Raw genomic sequence first — 20,305 nt, 5'->3', positions numbered from 1 at the left:
CAATGTGGAAAATGACCCTACTCAAATCTCTCTTCTCAATAGCAAATCAATAAGGTTGAAATTGAGCAGTCCCAGTGCGCAATAATTGGCTAAAAGACCAAGTGTTTTTCCATGGAAGTTTGGCGCATTATTTGTTTGTCCACATCAGTCAGTGCGGTGCACTAAAAAACGTCCAGTATCCAGACCGAGGTCAGCGCATAGAAATGTTAACACGGCAGGATATCCAATGATAACAACATACATGCATTCAATGCCCTTGACCCGCTACATTTTGTGTTGTTGACAAAAAGACTTTCTGTTGTGTATAAATTGGGGGAATTGGCATAATTCGCAGCCAGCTTCAACTTTGAGGAATGAGCGGATCGAGTCCACCTGACATTCCCAAACAACCCGACTCTGATTCTCCTGCCAGTAACATACACGGCTCGGACCCACCTCATCTTGGTGAGTAAAGTCGTGTTTATTGTTTGCTAATGACTTTGGCTAAACTGTAAAAAAAATTGTTGTGTTGGTTGGATATTTTTTTTTTTTTTTTTTTTGGGGGGGGGGGTATTACAATTGTATTGGTGGTAAGGTTCCGTAAAGGACCACATGAGGCCAATTGTACTGCCACCACAAAGTGTTGAAGTGGCAGTTTGTTTTGGGTTGAATTTCAGCACACTGTGATAAATGCAATTAATTATCGGCTATTATGGTCATTGGTCAATGTTTGAAATGTTGTGTTGTAAAAAAAACTTCCAAGGGGCTTCAAGTCTGCCATGACTATGTATATGAGGACAGGAATATGATGTGAATTTTAATTTATATTTTAACAGGTTCTGGTAGTTGATCTAAGCTGTTTATAAGAAAGATTAGACTTTGCGAGAGATTCGTTGCCCATATGACATAGAACCATGGAGTTGAAAGTGCTGTGTGTTCTATGCATGGTTCTTGAGGTGTTCTGCGATGACCCTCCCGTGGTCACGACCAGCCAGGGCCGGATCACCGGCACCACCCTGCAATTCCGCCCCGTGGTCCACCCCGAGCTGGCCCGGGATGTAGACGCCTACCTCGGTATACCGTACGCCGAACCACCCGTCGGTCCGCTACGCTTCAAAGCCCCCGTAGCAAAGTCATGGAGTGGTGAGCTGAAAGCCACGAAGCTCGGAAACCGATGTCCACAACCTAAAGTTCCTTTCGGTCTTAACCTTGTCATCAGTGGACCCTTTGATGAGGACTGTCTCACCATTGATGTCTTTGTTCCCAGGCCGGCAGTGAGTGTGTTTTTTTTAAGTTGGCGGGTTATAAGCTGGACCCAATTGCATAGTGCTGGTTAAGCATAACAATATATTACGCTTACAAGAAAAAGGTTACCAGCGAAGCGATCATGTCACAATTCCTTTTTGTGATTGGTATCCCGCTCATTTCTGCTTAGCAGAAAATTGTTGAGCAATGTTCTCTTTAAGCAGCTCAATGAAATTGGGCCCAAGCACTTCGTGGATAACGTGAGACTCTTTTACGTTGCCCGCTCATCCCTCAAGACCACTCGCCACTGTGATCACTTTTGCATTGCTTTCCCTTTTGCCGACAAATTAATGACCCTACACTTTTGTGAAATTGGTTCAGAGTCCCAGGTTTCAGGGATTGTATGCTCGACATATTCCAAAAGAAATGGAGGGAAAATTATGAATGTTGGTTTTGATCACGTTTTTAAAACCCATACAGCCACATAAAGCCGCTGTTATCCTGTCCGTACACGGAGGCGGGTACATACTCGGGGCTGGAACGATGGAGGAGTTAATGCCCTCTCCCCTCGTTGCCGTAGGTGGCGTCATCGTAGTCGCTTTCAACTATCGTATTGGAGCGCTGGGGTTTCTTTCAACAAGTGAGTATTTACAATATTTCCTCAACAATTACAGACTAATCTTGGCAGTAATAATTTGGAATGAAGCTCTACCAACTGAACTATCCGCCCCTTATGCTCGTGGTATCTCAATATTATGGTTCACAGGTGCCAATATCAACTTCTGTTTATCAAGTGCCGTGCATTTACACACATTTAAAACCAACGTCTTGTCTTGGTTCTGATGTTTCATCCGATGGATTTACGGGTTTTGCAAGCAAACATGCGATACTTTCTTCTTCTTCTTCTTCTGTAGATGATGACGTCATTCCTGGTAACATGGGGATGCTGGATCAGAAGCTCGCAATGGAATGGGTTCGAGATAACATTGAAGGTACGTCCTGCCCTCAGACATTGCAGTCCGGAATAATTTGATTTTTGTTTGATCAAGATGTTGAGTTGACTGCAAGCCAACATTATCCACGATCATGTGATTATCAGGAACAAACCACCAACAATCTAAAGTAGGACAAAAACAGATAATTTAATTGGACTGAATATACAATGAATAGGACTTGATTTCACACATAAATCGCAGGAAAAAAAACTGGTGTTAAAGATATTTCAATTTCGCATCGGGGATGACGAATTTAATGTTTTCCCCCCTTGACACCGATATGTAATTTAGTACTTTCCTGAGATCTGTCATAAAAAAAATTAAACATGTTAATAAGTCGCGATCGTGATTCGAACCAACGATCTTAGTTTTTTCCCCAACCATTCGAACAACATTCCCATTACCGTTTACAATGCATGGTTATATAATCTTATTTGTAAATCTTGAGAATCACAATAGTCAAGCATTTATGCAGACAGTTCCTGATTCTCCTTTGTGATTGGGTGCTCTCATTAATGTGTCATTCACAAAAGTTGTTTGTCCATAAATCACTGACATTTCCTTTTTATTGTGTTGCTTCTCTCGTAAAGCATTTGGAGGTGACCCCAATCGAGTCACCATCGCTGGGGTGAGCGCCGGTTCGTCGAGCGTGGGATTACACATGGTCTCACCAGCCAGCGCCGGGCTCTTCCGCGGAGCGATCATGGAGGTAAAGCTGGTTTGGGGAAAACATTGGTGACGAGACAAAGTTGTTGTGCACCCAAGTGGTATCGAAACAAAGTGTACTAGGAAACATTCAAAGGAAACACTGTCAGCACAGAGGAAGAACAATTCGCCCGTGGTTCAAACGTGTAATGCAGTAGACCATAAACAGCAAGACTTGTTCCTTTTTCATAGTTTAATAGCATAAAAGTTTAGCATTAAAGTAGGGTTTAAATTAAGTTTTCCAGAATGATGCATTGTGAATGCGTTGTAACACTCTTCTTCTCGCATGCCTGTCTATCCAACTCTAAAGCCCGGTTCAGTATACTTCTTAACGCCACAATTTCTTGTACTCAACCCCTGCGAAACATTTTCTGCGAAAACGGCCCCGTGATGTCAAAATTCGTATCGCATTCGTGTTCACAGAAAGTATGAACCTGGCTTAACTCTAAGTTTTTTCGATAGGAGTTTCTTGAGCTCATTTTTATTCGTTCAATGCAGAGTGGTTCGGGCTCTGCATATTGGGCCTCGATGTCTTCGGAGAAGGCTCGCGGGCGGGCCTTCGCTCTGGGGAAACTGGTCGGCTGCGAGCAGGAAACCTCACAGGAGCTACTAGAATGTTTACAGAGAGTTGAAAATGGTGACATCTTCGTCGAAAATCAACACCTAAAGGTTTGTGATATACTTATATTACACTGTACAAAGTCGTGAATATTGGCGTCAATATTGCCGATTTGTTGTACAAGGCGTGAATATTGGCGATGTCCGTTTAAAGCCACCATACAAAGACGAGTTGTTGATTCAATGAGAATACTGCAAGAGAAAGAAGGAACCCCTTTTGAATCTGAATACGAATTATGTAAGCGGCAAAGCATCCCAATGGAAACATCACACCAACTTTAGGTAGAGAAAGACAAAGACATTTCAGCTTTAGATGTGGGAGGAAAACTCCTACTGGGTGCGTTCGTTTAGCTTCCCTGGGTCTACCCCGCTGTGCTCACTAGGGTGAGCCCCTGACAAGAGCTAAACGAACGATCACTCACCGCTCTCGTAGTGACGTCATGCACCTGTGACCAGCCCCCAAGTGACCCACTCCACAAGCAGGGCACTGGGGGCTTACCCGGGTGAGCCCATGGAATGACGTCAAAGCTGTACAATGATCCCGTCCAGGAATCGAACCGGGATCCATAGAGGTGAATTGCAGGGACAGCATTCACTCAGCCAGGCTGAGTGCTGGTATCCCAGGGTAAACTGCCCGCCGGAGATTATATCCCCCATGTGGGAATATTGTGGGCTGTATATGGATGACTGAAAAGAGGGCGCTATCAGAAGTAGTTTGTACGAGTCGCCATTGGGGTGGGGGGGGGGGACACGACGAAACACAGAATCTCCGGGGGGGGGGGCTGCCACACCGTGACCCTTGTCGTAATCAACTGTAAACCAATAACAAAATTGGCTCGATTGTATAATAAATAATTTTATTCATTCCATTTTGACAAATAGCTGAGCGAGGCATTGGGGGAGCTGGGTTTCACCTTCTTCTCTCCTGTGTACGACGACGGAACGTTCTTAACCGAAGCAGTCCCCGACCTGTATGCGAAGGGCGCCATCAACGACGCAGCGTCAATAATCGGGGCGAACGCCGACGAGGGTATGTTCAGCGTCATGAGTTTCCTTCCCAACGTCACCCACGAGGAAGCACCGTTTATCGATGCAGCAACGTACGCTGCACTGCAACCCATGTGTACGTACGAGTTAAGCACCGAGCCCATCGTCAACAAGGCGGTTAACATGATGTACACCGACGCCACGTGCGCGGATAGGAAAGACTGCAACTATCTTCAGAGCTTGTCGCAGTTGTGCGGTGACCTAACGTTCGTCTGCCCTGCTGACTACTCCGCGAGGGCCCACGTCAATGCAGGGCGTAAGGTGTACCGCTACCACATGACTCACCATCCGGCTAACCCTGTCCTCGGGCCGGCATGGGCTGGGGCCAACCACGGAGAAGAGATGACGTATGTCTACGGCGTGCCTCTGGTTCCCTCCGATAAGATTAAGTACCCGGATGAGGAGATGCGTATGTCACTGCGCATGATCAGGTACTGGTCCAACTTTGCAAAGACTGGGTAAGTTTAGCAATCTTTTTACAATACCTCGTACCAAATGAAATTTGGGTATTGTACAAAACTGTGGCCTGTATAAAATGAAAGCTATAAGAAAGAGACGGTAGTCAATGAGCATACCGGGTGCATGTACGTACTAGCATTGCGAACTCCTAAAATACACCCACACTTTGAGTGATTTCAATGTCGACTTGAAATTGAAACTGAACCGCGCAATATTGTTTTCAAACGCAGAGACAACTTCAACTCACATCTATTTCCACACTGTTGATTTACACATAAAGTGACACAATAGAATAAACTGAGTATTTTTTTAATTATAGGCTTGAAAAAGCAAAACAAAGAAACAGTATGGAGGCTGATATGATGGGCCGAGGCTTGTAGTTATCATCCTGCGGACAGACAGAAAGTCAAACGAACAAACATTAAAGGAACACGTTGCCTTGGATCGGACGAGTTGGTCTTAGAAAAGCATTTGTAACTGTTTTTTATAAAATGCACATGATGTTGTAAAAGTAGAATACAATGATCCACACAAACATGCGTCGAAATTGCACGGTTTTCCTTTTACCTCGTCGACTAATACGGGCGGCCATTTATGGGAGTCAAATTTTTGACCCCCATAAATGGCCGACCGAGTAAGTTCGCGCTGTAAAAGGAAAACCACGCAATTTCGAGACAAACTTGTGTGGATAATTGTATTCTACTTTTAAAACATCTATCCAACCTTATGCATTTTATAAAAAACGGTTACAAACGCTCATTTATCGACCAACTCGTCCGATTCAAGGCAACGTGTTCCTTTAAGACGTACAGAAATGAACAAAAACAACTTGACCTGTAAGTTATGTTTGAAGCTTTGCATGGTGTGAATAATAATAATTAGTTATTAAAAATAGTAAAATTGCGGATACAACCTTGTAATCATTGTTTTAGTGAGTGTTGGCTCTGAAAAGAGCCGGTTTGGTCTCAATGTTTCGAACAGTATACTCTGCTCGTCTTCAGGAGAAACAAAAATTGACCCATCTTGGCATGTAGATCTTCATATCAGCTCGACGCTCTATCCCTTCATTGTGGCCTACTGTAGGTTACTCCGAAAATTCTCTCGCCAGACACAACTCACTAAATTGTTCTCTCATTATTTTTTTCCTTTCCAGCGACCCCAACCTGTCTTCCCTGGACGCTGCCCTGACAGACGAAGAGAAAAAGACAGAATGGCCACTTTTCACCGTTGAGGGACTCGAATATAAAGAACTGACACCAGAGATGCAGAATGGGCGCGGCATCAAGGCTCAAGAGTGCCGCTTTTGGAACGACTTCATTCCTGAACTTCTCGAAACAATAGGTTAGTTGAACTAACGTCAATCACGGTCATAAATAGTCTGTTAGTTACGGCTTTTTTAGATCACTGTTTTCTGCAACATGGTTGTATTGTGAAGGGATCATTTTCAGGTCATTCTGAACTTTTACCCAAAGCTAAGCCACCTTTTTAAAAATATTTTTGTTACCGTTATTTCGAACAATTTTACTACGAAAATAAGAGATGTTAAGTTTGCATCGGGGATAAAGAATATTAATTGGTTTTTACCCATACACCGATGTGTATTACCACTGTATACTCAGTACTTTCCCGAGTCCTGTGAAAAAATATAACAGGCATGTTTCTCGGGATGAGTAACTACATTGTAACGAACAGCAAAAAAAAAACCAGCATTACTTTATGACCGACCAAAGCTCAATCGTTCGCTTTTCACCACCCGGCCCGCGGAGTTGTTTCCTCCATAAATCAACTTGTAGAAGAATCTTTGGCTTGCTTAGTTTTTTGTATGTACCGGTGTTTTGTATGTACCGGTGTTTTGTATGTACCGGTATCTCCATGCAGAAGGACAGCTGTTGGTTAAACCGATATAAACCCTGAAAAACTGTTACAGATGACTTGAATGTTCAAAATCAATGTAAAATGGTTCATGGTGAAATTGGGGGTTGTTAAAATCATGTCTTGTATTGATGTAACAACAAATATTAATGTTTTCTTTGTTGGTTTTCCAGAGGAAGCAAAGAAGGGCCGAGCGGGTTCCTCCAGCTACGGTGACGGCTTTGGCAGCGAGACATGCACGGAGGAAACGTGCCCAGAAGACTGAAATAAAGTTCGAGTTTGAGATACTTGTTTATAATAAAAAATACTATAATAGTGGCTTCTTATAGGCTATAGCGCTCATATCCGTCACTTAGTGATGCTCAGGGCCTAATTTCATAGCGCTGCTTAGAGGCCGATTTTGTGCTTACTTTGCAATTTCTATTTCATAGCGCTGCTAACTGTAAGCACACGAAAAGGCATGCTAACCTTCCGGTGCTTACCGCACGAAAATAAATGACGTCACAATGCAAATCCGCGGTAAACACGCAATATGACCGCCCAAATTTTCTGCTAACCTGTGAAATACGCTAAGGCTTAAGCAAATTTTTCTGCTATAGTAAGCACGTAAATTAGCTTACCGTTAAGCAGCGCTATGAAATTGGGCTTAGGGCGCTTCAACATTAAGCGAGGTCAAAGGTGATTCTGAATGGGGATTTACGTGTAGGCTCAAGGCAGATCTATGGCGTATTAACGAGATTTGTAGTGTGACGTCAGTATGTTCAGGCTAAGCTGGGAGAGAGCATCTTTTCTCGCCGCACGGTGGCGCACTTTTGCTGAAATTTCACATCAGCCTAGCCTACACAGAAAAATGTTTCAGAAAAGTTCCCGTCAGACACCATTAAATATAGTTTAGATAATAATTATTTAACATAAACTTGTGTTGCTTTTGTAATATCGAGGGGAGGGAGGGAGGGATGGGTCCGGGTGGGGGTTGCGAAGAAGGGAATGTCCCAGGCGTTTTGTCGTTAAGTTTGATTTCATTTCGTGGTATTTTATTTCGTCGAGTGTCTGTACATAATTTTGTTTACTTTTAATGGCGATTTGTCGTTGAAAGTTCACTCACGGTCTGTATATCTGGAAATGCTCTGTACATGTTTATTGAAATTAAAATTAATGATTACTTGGACAGAAAGTTAGCTTCAGTTGTTAGTTTTATTTTGCAGCTTACCCTACCAACATTTTTATGCACACCCTTTAAGAGAATTTTTTTTAATATTAATTAAGAACTTAATAATAATAGATTTTTAATTACTTAAGACTTGAAAAATAATATTGTTTATATCAACAAACTACAGGATGATCTGGGGGGGGGGCGGGGGTGGCAAGCAAACAATTATGCGATTAACGCCCGTATTTGTCAACCGATAACAAAAACCAAGTTTTCGCAAGGCTAGTTGTTTGAAAATGTGGGCGGGGAAGATAATCATGTTATAGTTAAATCAATAACTCTCCCCCAAAGCTAACCATCGCTGATGGTAATCACCATGGCAATAAAAAACATTCCCATGTGCACAATATTAGTATTTCTGTTGACTAAAATTAGCTACTTATGATTCAGTGCAACGCAACGAAATTATAGCAAAAGTCGCCATTATTTTTTTCTTAGGAGATGGCAGTCTAGTATTGTCGGATGAAATATCGAAATTATACCTTTCAGATCTCCAGTTATTAGAGATCGAAACTTGATTGACATTTTAACACAGAGAGCAGAAATCTTCTCAAGGCTACATCAGAGTTGGGGGCGTGGACACGTAGGACCGTGTAATGGAAAAGTCAATATTACTCCCCCTTGCTAACCATCGCTTACGGTAATAAATAATCTTAAAGGCAGTGGACACTTTTGGTAATTGTCAAAGAGTAGCCTTCACAGTTGGTGTATCTCAACATATGCATAAAATAACTAGCCTGTGAAAATTCGAGCTCAATCGGTCATCAAAATTGCGAGATAATAATGAAAGAAGAAAACACCCTTGTCACACGAAGTTGTGTGCGTTTAGATGGTTGATTTCGAGACCTCGAATTCTAAACTTGAGGTCTCGAAATCAAATTCATGGAAAACTACTTCTTTCTCGAAAACTATGGCACTTCAGAGGGAGCCGTTTCTCACAATGTTTTATACCAACAACCTCACCAAGAAAGGTTTTATGCTACTAACTCTTTTGAGTAATTACAAATAGTGTCCACTGCCTTTAATAACAATAACAATATTCCCATGGCGCGTGTGTAATAGTATTTTTGTCGATTAAAATTAGCTTCTTATGATTCAGTGCAACACTATACGACAGCAGATCCAATCGCCATAATTGTTGAGGTATTGGTTGCTTGTAGGCGCATGATATCAAACATTAAAGTTTTGAAATCTTATGTTGATATAGAGAATCATAACTTGAGGTTCTCGATTTGCAGCAGAGCTCGGTTATATTATTCTGATCATGGTCTCGGTATTGGGTTTAGTGATCGTGGTTTGTTTCCTTCAAGCGAAGGGAGATGCATGTGGAGTTTTGACCATTAATGATGGTAAGGATGACGGTGTTTCGCTTCTCAGGAAAACCATCTCTGTGTTCAAACAAAAATGCCGGGCAGGTAAGGAACTTCATTTTATTGTCTAACCAAACATATCAATAACTTAAACCAACAAAACCTTATGTGGGTAAACATTTTGTTCCAAGGAGTGCAAACAAAACATTTCAATAAACGCAGGTAAGGAGCTTCTTTTATTGTTATTTTTGCAGTCATTGCTATAGTAAAGAGAAAGGGGTGACTGAACATCTTTACACAAATAAATAAACTAATCAACACAAACATAATCACATTTGTGTCGGTTTTTATAAAACTATAGCTTTGTTTATCATGGACCGCAAACAGAATATGTTTACAAAAGCGAAACCTTTTTTTAAAGACACACGTTTGGTAATTGTCATAGACCAGTCTTCTCACTGGTGTATTTCAACAAATACACAAAATAACAAACCTGTGAAAATGTGAACTCGATTGGTCGTCGAAGTTGCGCTATAATTATGGAAGAAAAAACACCCTTGTCACACGAAGTTGTGTGCTTTCAGATGCTTGATTTCGGGACCTCAAAATCTGATTCTGAGGTCTCGAAATCAGATTCAAATATTTTCGTTGACAATTCCTTCTTGCTCGAAAACTACGTTACTTCAGAGGGAGCCTTTTCTCACAATAATCAACAGCTCTCCATTGTAACCAAGTAATGTTTTATGCTAACAATTTTTTTGAGTAATTACCAAAAGAGTATTCAGTGCCTTTTTTAAAGGCAAAGTATACCTTTGGTTTTTAGAACCTTTCGAATGTTTCAATCTTATAAATTTAGATAATACAATTCAAATATAGGGTTTCTCTGTCAATTTCGACAAATGAGCAGCCAATTTCATTTTCATGCGTTCGAATTAAAGCTGTTTTACCTCTCCAGTTGTTACTGTGTTTGAAATTCAGAATTCGGCCATTCAATTTCGTTTTGAGTCGAGTGAAATTCCTTTAGCACTCTGTTCAATTTAGCGTACCGTCATTCTTTTTCGTGACACACATGCCCCAAGAAGCCTCTGCGAATTTGAATGCTGCTTTGATGAATTGTTAATTTGAATCATTATCTTTGTTAAATCGAATGACGCAACATTACATTTGACTAATCATAAAACGAAATCGAATGACCCTTTTCAATAGCATTCGATTTCGCGCGAAATAGAAGAGCTTGTTGGTTAAATTGGCTGCTCATTTGCCGAAATTTACCGAGAACACCTATAAACAAATGCAAATTTCATTGTCGCGTGTTTGAGATATAGACGAAAATCAGGAGCGAAATGTCCACACAGGAAGATTAATAAACAGGAATACACTGTCTTAGAAGCATTCGCGCTGATGCTACTTTTTATGCCAATTGTGGGGATAAAAAGAGTGTTTAGTTTTTACAAATACTGCAGTACTTCGAAGTGAAATATTTCTCAAAATATAATATAGGCCTACTAGCATAGCTGCTGCTATGTACTCCTTATCAACACAGTTGACTTATAATTTTCATTATACCAAACGTAAACAGACCCTTCAACCATTAAGTGGGTATAACAAACAAGGTTATATTGGTACGAGTAAATGACGTGTTGTTCATCAGTGGCCTCTAAGAGCTTTATTGGTAGAATGGTCAATCAGAAATACCATTAATTTTAGAAAAAAAATCACACAAAAATGAAACGTTTACTCAAAATAATTACCAACAAATTACTTATTTTAAAGCCGCACGAAAAAAAAAATCAGGTTTTTTTTTTACTATTTTTTTAATTTTTATGGGGATACCTCTCCTATCTTTTTACTATGATGCCGTCTTACTTGAATCTATTTGTTTCCCTCTGGGAAATGATCGTTGGCTGTCATAAAAATTAGACATTTACTCAATTATCAACTCTTTACAGGGTGTTTGGACTCGGCAAACAACTACCGCGCTTTGCGTGAGACATGGGTGGAGGAGGAGAATTGTGACGAGTGCATTTGTACGACCGATGGTCCATCGTGTGCTGCCATCAAGTGCGAGATAGATGTTCCATCCAATTGTATAGCTGAGTACGGTGAATACAAGTGCTGTCCCATTGGCATCGGTCCCTGTCGGTACAACTAGTAAGTTAAGGTCACTATAGTCTATTTACCTTCCTATATTGCCAGTTCTTTAAAGGAATGATCACGTATCGACAGAATTTGGAATCTTATCAATTCTAATTTAGCATTTACACTAAAACTAGAACCTGTATTATACTGGGGTCGATTTCACAAAGAGTTAGGACTAGTCCTAACTTAGGACTAGTCCTAAGAGATATCAAAAACGTACAGCTAGTCCTAAGTTAGGACTACTAACTCGTCCTAACTCAAGATAAGACTAGTCCTAACTCTTTGTGAAACCCACCTCTGGAAGCGTTTCACCAATGCATTCATGTGCGTTACGCACCGATTGTCAGACTGCGCACCGACTGTCAGACTGTACCATACTTTTTACCGGCGATGTTTGTACTTATTATTTATTTATCTATTTTTTTTCTCTTTCTTTTATTATTGGTAGGGGTGTACTCCTGAAGTGATGTCGACGTTTTACACAAACCACAACAAACTAGGCCAAATACAGTTGCACCGAATGGAGTAATGTGTACCTGGACAGTTCGTTGTTTATTTGGACATGTATTTAACTAGTTATTTGTTTTTATTCTTTCGCATTTAGTTCCCATTTAAAGATAAGATGGTGTTAACATTTTATTCAGAAAGCAATGTATTCTACCTTGAAATTGTTGCCCTCAGCTGTCATGTTATTCTGCTTTAGTCTGATTTCCGATGTTGTTGCCCTTGGGAAAAATCTTGGTTAAACTGCATAAAAAGTCAAAACAATTAGTTTCTGAGGAAAAATCCGTTATTTAACCAAAATGAAACAATATGGAGTTACGCGAGAACAAGTCGGAGCCAGAAAGAGTTTGTGACGTAGGTTCGTCTCTTGAAAAAAAAAATGTTCTCAAGAATATAGCTTTATTTTATTTAATTTTAATAGTATTATACATCAAACGTGGTGTGATCGAATTGCAATAGATCTTGACCACGCTGTCGCCATCTTGGTCATGTTCACTGTTTCCAAAATGAATGCTAACATTAATTGCACATGGCACCAGACTATCTTCTCAGATGTACTGGAGCAACTTTGCAAAGACTGGGTAAGTTTTTCAATCCCACATTAATCGTATTTCCTGCATTTTACTTGGGCATTGTATCATAATTTGGCCTTTAGAAAATGAAAGCACAGACGAAGAAATCCAAAGAGCATTATTGGGTGCACAAGCCATGCGAACTCCTTACTTATACATCACATACAGGGACTTTGATGTTCACTTGAAGTTGTAACTGATTCTTACAATCTTGTTTAGAAACGCATTTCCAGTGCCACAAAGGGATACAATTATACAAGGCAATAATAAACGGAAACTGTGGTTGACTTTAAAAGCAAAGAAGGAAACAGTGTGGCGGCGGATTTGATAAGCCGAGGCTTGCAGTTCCTGTGGACAGACAGTTAAAAAACAAACGGACAAACGTAGGACGTACAGAAATGAACAAAACAACTTGACTCAAGTGATGTTTAAAGCTTTGGATGGTGTGAATAAGAAGAATTAACAATATATTTTGTAGAGACACGGCAAGGAAGCCGGTCCCTTAAATCAAAAAGGACGAGCATTCACCAAACTACAATCAACTAATGCAAGGGTAACTTGTTGCATTGAACTCTGAGGGCGCACTTGGGTTCCCTTGAATCCGTAAACTTGCGGGTTCAACCATGAAAAGAATCGCTCAGGCAAACGAAAAGGCATGCTAACCTTCCGGTGCTTACCGTACGAAAATAAATGACGTCACAATGCAAATCCGCGGTAAACACGCAATATGACCGCCCAATTTTTCTGCTAACCTGTGAAATACGCTAAGGCTTAAGCAAATTTTTCTGCTACAATAAGCACGTAAATTAGCTTACCGTTAAGCAGCGCTAAAAAAAAATTGGGCTTAGGGCGCTTCAACATTAAGCGAGGTCAAAGGTGATTCTGAATGGGGATTTACGTATAGGCTCAAGGCAGATCTCTGGCGTATTAACGAGATTTGTAGTGTGACATCAGTATGTTCAGGCTAAGCTGGGAGAGAGCATCTTTTCTCGCCGCACGGTGGCGCACTTTTGCTGAAATTTCACATTAGCCTACACAGAAAAATTCCCGTCAGACACCATTAAATATAGTTTAGATAATAATTATTTAACATAAATTTGTGTTGCTTCTGTAATATCGAGGGGAGGGAGGGATGGGTCCGGGTGGGGGTTGCGAAGAAGGGAACAATTATGCGATTAACGCCCGTATTTGTCAACCGATAACAAAAACCAAGCTTTCGCAAGGCTAGTTGGCAAAATGTGGGCGGGGAAGATAATCATGTTATGCCATGGTAATCACCATGGCAATAAAAAACATTCCCATGTGCACAATATTAGTATTTTTGTTGACTAAAATTAGCTACTTATGATTCAGTGCAACGCAACGAAATTATAGCAAAAGTCGCCATTATTTTTTTTAGGTGATGGCAGTCTATTGTCGGATGAAATATCGAAATTATACCTTTCAGATCTCCAGTTATTAGAGATCGAAACTTGATTGACGTTTTAACACAGAGAGCAGAAATCTTCTCAAGGCTACATCAAAATTGGGGGCGTGGACACGTAGGATCGTGCAATGGAAAAGTCAATATTACTCCCCTTGCTAACCATCGCTTACGGTAATAAATAATCTTAAAGACAGTGGACACTATTGGTAATTGTCAAAGAGTAGCCTTCACAGTTGGTGTATCTCAACATATGCATAAAATAACTAACCTGTGAAAATTTGAGCTCAATCGGTCATTAAAATTGCGAGATAATAATGAAAGAAGAAAACACCCTTGTCACACGAAGTTGTGTGCGTTTAGATGGTTGATTTCGAGACCTCAAATTCTAAACTTGAGGTCTCGAAATCAAATTCGTGGAAAACTACTTCTTTCTCGAAAACTATGGCACTTCAGAGGAAGCTGTTTCTCACAATGTTTTATACCAACAACCTCTCCCCATTACTCGTCACCAAGAACGGTTTTATGCTACTAATTCTTTTGAGTAATTACCAATAGTGTCCACTGCCTTTAATAACAATAACAATATTCCCATGGCGCGTGTGTAATAGTATTTTTGTCGATTAAAATTAGCTTCTTACGATTCAGTGCAACACTACGACAGCAGATCAAATCGCCATAATTGTTGAGGTATTGGTTGCTTGTAGGCACATGATATTAAACCTTAAAGTTTTGAAATCTTCTATTGATATAGAGAGTCATAACTTGAGGTTCTCGATTTGCAACACAGAGAGCTCGGTTATATTATTCTGATCATGGTCTCGGTATTGGGTTTAGTGATCGTGGTTTGTTTCCTTCAAGCGAAGGGAGATGCATGTGGAGTTTTGACCATTAATGATGGTAAGGATGACGGAGCTTCGCTTCTCAAGAAAACCATCTCTGCGTTCAATCAAAAATGCCGGGCAGGTAAGGACATTGTTTATTTATCGTTTTTAAATTTTATTTAGTGCTTTTTGCATTGCAGCAGCCAAGAATAGGCATAGGCGACTACAGCAACCTTTAAAACACCCGATGATGTCATGGTGCTGTGTTTAAACAAACTGTCGAATCCGCCAACAATAAAATCGCTTAAAAAAATGGTACTTCAAAAGCATAGGTCGTAGGTTCGAATCCCATTCGAGCGATACGCTATTATTTGTTTTTAAGAGTCAGTTCAGGTAAATAATTGACATAGTTGCTCACGGTCAAAAAATGAATTTTTTTTATACTTTGTGGGTGGAAGGGCCTTGGGGTGCAAGTAAACAAAATTGCATTTTCAATTCTATATGAAGCCCGTTGCCATGGTTACGGCTCATTTTGTTTTTTGGCCATTTTAGGCCGATTTTGGGGTCTGAAAAACTGGTTTTTAGCTCATATTTACAACTCCACCCCACCAAAATGCAACATTATTTCAAAAAACCTTTTATATCAATACAAAGTATCATCCTTGGCCTTCCTTGAGAAAACAAATAATTGCTTTAAATATCACCCTTGTGCTATTTTTGCATCATGCATTACAGTATGTTTTTAGAACTTGCAAAATCGACATTTTTACCCTATTTTTGGACCCCAAAATGTCAACTTGCCAGGGGTCTCAGAAAATTTTCCTTTCGGCTGTGATTAGGGCCAACATTGGTCTTTCAATATCTGGTGTCAAAAACTTGGGCAATTGTATCCTGTTGTGACAGTACTGCCTCAAAACTAGACTTTTTTCCCAAAAACGTGAAAAAATGCCTTTTTAAGGGTCTTTTCACATAATATCGACATACGTGTCCACGGTAAAAAAAAAAGGGAATATTTTTCTTATACTTTGTGGACGGTAGGGACTTGGGGTCCAAATAAACAACATTTACATTTCAAATCATAATATAACACGTTGCCATGGTAACAGTTCATTTGTGTTTAGGCCACTTTAGGCCGATCTTGGGGTATGAAAAACTGTTTTTTTATTTAATATTTACAACTCCACCCCACCAAAAAACAAAAATATTTCATAAAACCTTTTACATCACTACAAAGTATCATCCTTGGCTTTACTTGAGACAAAAAAATATTGCTATAAATTTCACCCTTGTGCTATTTTTAGAACGTGCATTAGAGTATGTTTTTAGAACTTGCAAAATCAACATTTTTACCACATTTTTTGCCCTCAAAATTTCATTTTTTTCAGGGGTCTCAGAATATTTTCCTTTCGGTTTTGATCAGGGCCAGAATTTGTCTTTTTTATTTCTGGTAAGAAAAACTTGGGCAAGTGTATCCTGATGTTAACAGTACTGTCTCAAAAATAGACTTTTTTCCCCAAACAGAAAAATGCATTTTGAATTGTTTTTTCTTCATTTTGAATTTCTAACATTAAAAAGTAATAATTCTTTCAATCTTGCAGCTTTTCCTAAGCACTAGTGGATTACCCAACATTTATCAGGAACTGTTGATGACCTTAATTTTACAATTTGCCCGGCCCAGCCCCAATCATATTTCTTGACATTGCATAAAACAATGTTTTGTGAATAGCGCCTCTTTTTTTGAAAGTGTTCCCTTTCGGTTGTTATTGGTGTTTTCATGTCTTCTGGGTAGAAACACTGTGTTTATTGTATCCTGTTGTGACTGATCATGCCTTAAGTATAGTAATTTTTCCAAAAACAATGCATGCTTGTTAAAAATCTGGCACTGTCTCCATGCCCTTTGAGTAATGAATACAAAGTTTTTATTTAAACATAATGGTATCCAACCAAACCATAACCAATGCTTTGCCACTGAGAGTTCTTGATTTGGCTACTTTACCTATTGTACAGGATGATTCCCATTGCAAGTAGAGTGCGATGAGCGTTCTTTACAAGTTGTCTTTAAAACAGGGCCTACTCTCCTTGGTCCCTGCCTGCTACCAAATGTAAAACTTTTCATAGAGATAGAGATCATAAACAATGTAGTTTCTGTGCTTGAGGCAGATGGTTTGGAGCATCCAATCATGTCCAACACAAATGTGGGAATTTAAAAAGCCCGCTTAAAAGTGTTGGAAAAGTTTGCCAAGATCTTATTAAAAACAATGATACTAACGATTTGCAAGATGAGCGTAAGAGATCATTTAAAAGGAACACGTTGCCTGGGATCGGTCAAGTTGGTCTTTGAAATGCGTTTGTAACCGTTTGTTATAAAATGCATGGTTAGAAAGATGTTTTTGAGTGATACTTGTGTTGATCATTATATTCTACTTTTAAAATATCTTTCTAATCATATGCATTTTGTAATAAACGTTTACAAACGCTTTTCAAAGACCAACTCGACCGATCCAAGGCAACGTGTTCCTTTAATGAAACAACATTGAAAGAAGTTGTAAATACTTGCACCTGCTCAACATAAATAAGTAAGATGCATTTGCAGAGACAAAAGTCTATTCAGGCTAGTTTGATTACTTTTTCCATTCACTATCTTACTAATTTATAATTATTATATATGTCTCTGAGAACGATCAACAAAAAACATTGTCAAACATTACCTGCTGAATTGTTTATTACGTTAAATAAACCAACTCTTTTATTGTTTGCAACAGTACAATTGAAAGGAACCCCACCATAGATGGGGGAACTGCTTACAGAAGGCCAAAGCAGGTGAATGGCCATTTAGATACTTTGGATACAGTACTTGCTCACTTTTAGAGCCTCTTTGTTCTGATAGGGATGAAAATGTTTAGTTTGGTAGCGGGCAGGGGACCAAGAAGACTGTTATAAGGCCATGTATAGACAAGAATAGTAAAGAATGCTCATCGCACTACTTCTCTTCTTGCAATGTGAATCATACCTGTACAACTAAGTAAAGTAGTCATGACAAAACAAGAACTCTCAGTGGTAAGCATGGTTATAAACTTTTTATTTGTTACTTAAAGAGCATGGAAACAGTGCCATACTTATTTAACAAGCATGCTCGTTTTTGTTTTTTATCAATTCAAACTAGGGATAACTTCAAAATGCATTTTTATTGTTTTTGGAAAAATTACCATGTTTGAGGCAGAAGTGTCACAACAGGATACAATAAACCAAAGTGTTTCTCCCCAGCAGACATGCAAACCATAATGATAGCCCAATCACAACAAAAAGGGAAATATTCTGAGAACCAATAAAACATTAAGACAATACAAACTTTCTTGGTGTGCAAGGGGAATTAAAAAATGTGATTTTCAAAAAAGAGGCGCTGTTCACAAAACTTTTTTTTATTTTATGCAATGTCAAGAAATATGATTGGGCCGGGGCCGGGGTGGGGCCGGGGCGGGGAAAATTATAAGATTTAGGTCATCAACAAGTCCTGATCAATGTTTGGTAATGCACTAAGCCTACAGAGTGCTTATGAAAAGCTGCCAGATTGATGGAATTATTACTAACTTCTTAATGTTATAAATTCAAAATGAAGCAAATATTTCAAAATGCATTTCTCTATGTTTTCGGGGAAAAGGGTATATTTTTGAGACAGTTCTGTTACGTCAGGATACAATTGCCCGAGTTTTTCTAACCAGAAATAAATAGACAAATTTTGGCCCTGATCAAAACCGAAAGGAAAATATTCTGAGACCCCTGAAAAAAATGAAATTTTGAGGGCAAAAAATATGGTAAAAATGTTGATTTTGCAAGTTCTAAAAACATACTCTAATGCACGTTCTAAAAATAGCACAGGGGTGAAATTTATAGCAATATTTTTTTGTCTCAAGTAAAGCCAAGGATGATACTTTGTAGTGATGTAAAAGGTTTTATGAAATATTTTTGTTTTTTTGGTGGGGTGGAGTTGTAAATATTAACTAAAAAAACAGTTTTTCATACCCCAAGATCGGCCTAAAGTGGCCTAAACACAAATGAACTGTTACCATGGCAACGTGTTGTATTATGATTTGAAATGTAAATGTTGTTTATTTGGACCCCAAGTCCCTACCATCCACAAAGTATAAGAAAAATATTCCTTTTTTTTACCGTGGACACGTATGTCGATATTATGTGAAAAGACCCTTAAAAAGGCATTTTTCACGTTTTTGGGAAAAAAGTCTAGTTTTGAGGCAGTACTGTCACAACAGGATACAATTGCCCAAGTTTTTGACACCAGATATGGAAAGACCAATGTTGGCCCTAATCACAGCCGAAAGGAAAATTTTCTGAGACCCCTGGCAAGTTGACATTTTGGGGTCCAAAAATAGGGTAAAAATGTCGATTTTGCAAGTTCTAAAAACATACTGTAATGCATGATGCAAAAATAGCACAAGGGTGATATTTAAAGCAATAATTTTTTTTTCTCAAGGAAGGCCAAGGATGATACTTTGTAGTGATATAAAAGGTTTTTTGAAATAATGTTGCATTTTGGTGGGGTGGAGTTGTAAATATGAGCTAAAAACCAGTTTTTCAGACCCCAAAATCGGCCTAAAATGGCCAAAAAACAAAATGAGCCGTAACCATGGCAACGGGCTATATATAGAATTGAAAATGCAATTTTGTTTACTTGCACCCCAAGGCCCTTCCACCCACAAAGTATAAAAAAAATTCATTTTTTGACCGTGAGCAACTATGTCAATTATTTACCTGAACTGACTCTTAAAGAGCTCGGGAATTACTGGGTACAAATACACATCGGTGTATGGGTAAAAACCAATTTTGAAGGGATTTTCTATCTCCGATGAAAAATGTAACATCTGCAAATTTATGTTGTTCATTCCGACACTTAATTGGTTACAAAATGTGCACAAATCCAACGTTGCCCATAACTGATTGAGAATATGTCAACAATAGGTTGACTTAAAATTGGATGACGTCACCTAATCATGTCTTCGATGGCTTTCAGATCATTGCTTGGCGGGTTAGATATAATGAATTCTAGGCTGCTATCTGGTATTTCAGACCGATACAAAAGGGGTAATGTTCACCCTTAAAGAAACAAAAATTAGGTGCTAATAATAAAAAGGTAATTTTCGACGACGTTAATGCTAGAGATCAGTGTTGAAAAAATTAATTATATATTTTTGGAAGAGTTAGTGTCCTGTTCACTTTGTACGAGGTTTTGTGTTCAATTCAATATGACGTTTATTCCATTTTTTTTAGGCAAATAAAAATGACGTGCAAATAAAGAAAGGTAGTTGAAATGTTTCCCCCCAAAAAAGATTTTGCAATTCAGTAACTACAAGGTGAAAGTTAATTTTATTTCTGTCACTGCGCTGATTG

At 39.2% G+C, this 20,305-nt stretch overlaps 1 protein-coding gene across 1 annotated transcript; it reads left to right on the top strand.

Moving 5' to 3' along the window:
* The first annotated feature begins 135 nt into the window (after window positions 1-135).
* Window positions 136-7,818, top strand: LOC139941575 (acetylcholinesterase-like). The gene is made up of 9 exons (XM_071938139.1): window positions 136-444; window positions 816-1,253; window positions 1,705-1,864; window positions 2,139-2,216; window positions 2,810-2,928; window positions 3,423-3,593; window positions 4,425-5,047; window positions 6,202-6,389; window positions 7,094-7,818. Exons 2-9 carry the CDS (start codon window positions 894-896, stop codon window positions 7,183-7,185), a joined length of 1,791 nt encoding a protein of 596 aa, XP_071794240.1. The 5' UTR covers window positions 136-444; window positions 816-893; the 3' UTR covers window positions 7,186-7,818.
* Window positions 7,819-20,305: the final 12,487 nt, after the last annotated feature.

This window comes from Asterias amurensis, chromosome 9 (assembly GCF_032118995.1).
Source record: "Asterias amurensis chromosome 9, ASM3211899v1".
Classification (NCBI taxonomy): Eukaryota; Metazoa; Echinodermata; class Asteroidea; order Forcipulatida; family Asteriidae; genus Asterias; species Asterias amurensis.
Note: the sequence above shows the minus strand (reverse complement) of the source record. Positions and strands in the feature narration are given on the sequence as shown.